The sequence below is a fragment of the Aplysia californica genome, unplaced genomic scaffold (genome assembly GCF_000002075.1).
Source record: "Aplysia californica isolate F4 #8 unplaced genomic scaffold, AplCal3.0 scaffold00647, whole genome shotgun sequence".
NCBI classification, from domain to species: domain Eukaryota; kingdom Metazoa; phylum Mollusca; class Gastropoda; order Aplysiida; family Aplysiidae; genus Aplysia; species Aplysia californica.
The window spans coordinates 279685-284986 of record NW_004797917.1 but is presented as its reverse complement, the minus strand read 5'-3'; the positions used below and the strand labels follow the sequence as shown (position 1 = coordinate 284986).

At 38.1% G+C, this 5302-nt stretch overlaps 1 protein-coding gene across 1 annotated transcript in view; it reads left to right on the top strand.

Moving 5' to 3' along the window:
• Positions 1-1175: 1175 nt before the first annotated feature.
• Positions 1176-5302, top strand: part of LOC106013082 (VWFA and cache domain-containing protein 1) — a gene marked incomplete at its 3' end in the record, with an annotated part of 15599 nt that continues 11472 nt past the window's right edge. The window contains 1 exon segment of the mRNA XM_013087858.2: positions 1176-1881. Coding sequence (XP_012943312.1) covers positions 1477-1881 — 405 coding nt within the window.

Here is a 5302-nt window from a genome sequence, read left to right as displayed (position 1 = left end):
TATATATATGTATATTTTCTCCCTCATAAACGTCTCTCTCTCATGTCACTCCTCTCTCACTCCCACTCTCGCTCTCTCTTTCTCTCATCTTTCTCTCTGTCTCCGTCTCTGTTTCTCTCTCTCCTCTCTTTCCTCTCTCTTCTCACCTCACTCACTTCCTCGATGTCATACCCCCTTCTCTCTGTTGGTGGGTAGTTGGCGGGTGTTCAGGTGTGGTTTGCTCCTTCTTTCCTGTAAAAAAATCTGTCGTCTGTATCTCCCCTCCTTCTTTTTTGTGTTGGTTACTCTTTTGTAACACCTCTAATCTTCGGCACTTATATTCATCATGATCTTATTGTGTTGCAAGCGTCGTAAAACTCTTACTGAATAAAAAAACTAAAGTCTCTCTATTGTAACGTGATGATGTTACTGGCTCGTTAATAATTGCGATGATGACGTTGCTGCTGTTGCTGATTATGATGGTGATGGAGACAATAACAGAACTTGGCACTGTTCCGTCGAATGAGACGATACTGATAAGGCTTGTGTACACGTTGAAGAGGCGCGGGAGGGACTGGAGATTCTTCGTACGATGCTTTATTTTCACTGCTCATTCAAGGCACATGCCTGGGTTATTTAGATAATGACAAATATCACAACGACAGATTACCCCCCCCCCCCCACACATGATGCTGTGGAATTCCCAAAATATCACCCTTCGGCGCCCCTCGCTCTTTTTTTCAAAGATACGAGTAGGCCTATGCTTCCAACGTCTGCTTTGAGTAAAAATAAGTAGATACATAGAGATAAATAGATAAATAAATAAACATATAAATAAATAAGTAAGTAAGTAAATAAATAAAGAGAAATAAATAAATAAATAGAGAAATAAACAAATAAATAAATAAATACAAGAAATGATAATTGAAATAGAGAAGTAAACAGGAAATTGAGCATTCTTTGCACTCGCATAAAAACCTTGCCTTTTCATGCATGCCTTGGCCTACTACATCATGATGTGTCCTCTCATTACCCGAGATTTAAGAAAAAATATGTAGACCAGTGCAACTCAAACATAAACTATTGAGGTAGCCTAGGTCAACTTAACCCTCCTGAGCCCGCTACGATCCCCACTCGGCCAAAACAACCTCCATCAACTTTGGCTTGATATCCCGGAAATAGTTGACGTACCTGGCCAGAGAACTCGCATGGAGAAAACTAGGGCGAATGTTTGCAGAGACGTCAAAATGTGATACCGACAGCAGTCGGTGGTGTTCGAGTAGCCGATGGATCTATTTTGGATTTGTTTTCCTCTGCATGTTTGCAGGCGTTTGGATGGGTTGTGCTATTAAATATTAGAAATGTTGGCCTATGTAGGAACTGTTGCTATGCACTGGATTACTATTGGTGCTTGAAAGACGAGTTCTTTTTTTTTTTAACCATAGAGATTCTCGTCTTCATTGTTGTGGTTGTGAGTGTTAGTCCAGCACAGTCAACATGGCGACCAAAGAATCAAGTTTTAGTAGTTCTTCTGCGAGTCGGACTACGCTCCGTTTTGGATGGTTATGTGTTTGTGGGGATTTCTATCTTCAGTATTTCATATTCTTGTGTGCAATGTTATCCATGAATATTGTGGCTGTTTCATCAGAGGGCCAGGGATGGATAGGCCCCTCTGATAACCACGGAGGTCGCATCAAATTGCGGAATATTGATTTGGACCCGTCTTCTAAACGAAAGATCGGTGGGTTTCCAGTTCAAGATGAAGGATATTCCACTGATACTCGTCAAGAGCCCGCAAACCCAGCTGAAATTGGTGGAGTAATTATTCAGCAAGAGTCCCAAAAACTTTCAGCCAGACTTAGGTGGCTGAGCAATGAAGAAATTGGGATATTGAACATGCAGGTGAGGATAAATAATTGCGAGACAACTTGGCTTGGTTCTGGACTGAAATCTAGAATCTAGATCTAGATCTAGATCTAGATCTAATCTAGATCTAGATCTAGATCTAGATTCTAGATCTAGATCTAGTCTAGAATCTAGATCTAGATCTAGAAATCTAGATCTAGATTCTAGATCTAGATCTATGTCTCTTGTGTCTACCCGGTCTCAGTTATAAAATTATGCTTCTAGATTTTTAGATCTAGAGTCAGATCTAATCTAGATTCTAGATCTAGAGATTAAGGTTTTGAATCTACGACTAAAATTGATAAATAAAGAATTTTGAAGATTTACTTAGACTCTAGATCTAGAGAATCTAGATCTAGATCTAGATCTAGATCTAGATCTAGATCTAATATCTAGGACTAGACCTAGAGTCTAGATCTAGATCTAGATCGAATAACCAAAAATTAACATTAACCCTAACTTGTGGAATAAACTTCCAACATGATAGCCTCCTGGACTTGTCCTGTCTATTATATTTATATCATTGCACTAGATCTATTATTGTGAGGCCTTTGTTGTTGTCTGTGTTAAAGTATGTGGATACTTTCTTCACTATCCACGGTCCACAGTACAGGCACCAGAGTCTTTTAGTCCTTACGCTACAATGACAAATGCTTGTTTTTATCATTTCCCTTTAATTAACTTTAAAAAATTGATCTTGTACCTGGATCACTGGATCTCAATATTCTGCTATTTGGATTTCAACTACTGCCACTTCCTCCACTAACTCCGCTACCGCAACAGCGGGCCAGTAATGCGCAACGACTTTCTGTAGGCTACATAACCTCATCAAGATTGTAAATATTTGATAAGTGACTCTTACTTGAAGTTGTTTTCCAAACCATCAAACTGGTATGAAATTACCTTGCTTTGATAAATTGATTGTTTTTATCATGTCAGCATTCTGGGGTTAAACAGTTAAAAAAATAATTTGTGTTTCGTACTCGATCACGCGGAATGTTCCTCCAGTTTAAAAATTCTGAGTTGAGACCCTTCCTTGTAGGTTCATACTTAAAAAACTAACCTTGTACTTTTGGACCAATGGGGGGTTCCAGGGGGGCCTGCCCCTCTGGGGTAAAAGAAAATCTGGGGGGTATGCCCCCCCTGTTTTTACCTATAATTTGATATTTTACAGTTAGATTTGAAGTTGTCTTGAAAATAATTGATTTGCGACAGTTTTAGTGGCTTTTTGTGTGAACTGCAACAAACAGGACTGCAGTTTGACCCCTGAAGCAGTGCATCTGTGTGCGGGAGTGAAAGTAAAAAATTATCAAAAATTGTGAACAGTAATTTTCATTGCCTAACTGGGCTAAGATTTCAATGTGATGATCGAAAATTATAGAGATTTATAAGCTTTAATCTTTAACTAGATCTAGATGTAGGCCTAGTCTAACTGTTGGATGCCCTGGCCAGGCAAATTAATTGAAGGGCAAAACTACATGCGGCTAAACGTAGAATGACGCACCTGCCTGATTGGCTAGCCGTACTTAATATTGATGGCTGAATTGTAAATTAAATTTTTAGTTTGATATGCCTAAAGTATATATATGTATTTCAGACAAAACCAAAAGGTGCCTTACTCAAACTTACTGACTTGCATGTATTTGAACCTGAATAATTACTAGATCTAGATCTAATGAGACCTATGTGTACTTAACAGGCTTGAGTCCATAGGGCCAAACCTAGATCTAAGTACGGCTAGCCATTTCGTTGTGCAAATGAGTGAGCTACTGATTTAAAGATGACATGTATGTATAACTGATGGGAAGTCAGTTTGTTATTGTTTTTATGAATGGTTTTTATTGAATAGAATAGGCCTAGCCTACTCAAAATGGGTAACTGTTTGTAAGTAGTCTTCTGAGACAGTATGTAAATGTAAAGCAAAGTTTTAAAGTGTTTTTTTAAAGTTTGTTCTTCCGTGAACTATTTCTTACACTTTAATCTCTGTTATAAAATTTTGATGCTATTAATATGAAACAGAGTGAATGAATCAAAAGGGATTTTTGCTCAAAATTTACTTACAAGACGCTCTTCTATATTGAGGTATTGTGTTTCTCTTAAAATGGTAAGGTTATATTTTTATTAATTTTAAGAAATTGCTTTAAAAAAAAGTCACTCTGCAAGAATGTGTATACAGTGGTATTGGTATTGTTTAAACAGCAAATTTCTTTTCTGGCCAACGTAGTAAAGAAAACGCTTCTGACACAAGCCTCTTAAACATTTATAATGCTAAGAAGTCAGAAATGTTGAAAGAAAATAAAGCCTGTCACAGCTAAGGTAAAGAAGTCTTTTAAATGTTGTTTTCCGAAGAAAAAAAAGGGTGTGTGTAGCTGGCACTGATAAAACTGTTCTCTGTAATAGTTTTTCTTTACTACTTTGAACTGTTTTGTTATGACAGGAGTTTTAACTTCTTACTTCTTTATTGACTTGCAAAATATGCTTGGGGTAATTCTTCGAAAGGTTTCTTTTCTGTGATGTATCTTATGATGGATATTGTTTGTTTTGTATTCTTCAAGTTCATGTGTAGAACTATTTTTATGCTGGGAATATTTATTTAACCAAATTGATCACACAGTCATTTAATCTTTTTTGGCTTGTCTGGTTGCACAGCCTCTCAAGTTGAGTTTGCCGAAACTTATCTCCTACTTGTCTTGCACATGTTACTGATGTGTACAGTTGAATACTTGTAGATGTGGTTGTTCGTTTTGTTGTCTGCTTAATGAGTTTTGTTTGTGATTACTGTGTAATTAGACAAGTGAATGTCTTCTCTATTGAGCTGTTCTCTCAGAAGTTAAAGCGGTTTTGGTGGGTGTTCTGCCATGAATAGCTACATCTACCTCCTCTCTTTGGTGTTGTTTCATCATAAAGGGAATCTGTTCCTGATGAAAGGGCGCGGTTTTCGGTACTGTCTCCTCATAAATTTAAACTGTTTTCAAGACTTCTACACCTTTTTCTCCTCGTTCATCTTTAAATGATAAATAGATCATGTTCCAGTCTCTCATACAAAGTAAAGGCTGCTGTTAGCAGGAAGTCCTTCGGGCTCCCGTAAAGTTTTGGGTCTCCCTGCCTAGGGTTGGGCCAATAGCTTTTTTGTTCTCTATAAAAACCGTTGCTTTTTCAGTCTTTTTAGAAAAGTTTGTTATGGGGTCTGGTTGTTCCGGGTGGACAAGCGTTTTGTCACTTGCTTACAGCCAGCTACTATGCTTTGGCAAACAAGTAAATCACACACAAGCACCCTTTCATTGTTTGCCGTTGTTCTCGGCCACCATACTCAAATGTTAGCACAAGAGGCTTTCTATCGAGTGGCACTGCGATCGTTGAGTGGTAATCCCTGGTGGACGGCCAAGCAGTAGGTCACTGAGTAGTAGCACCCGGTCTC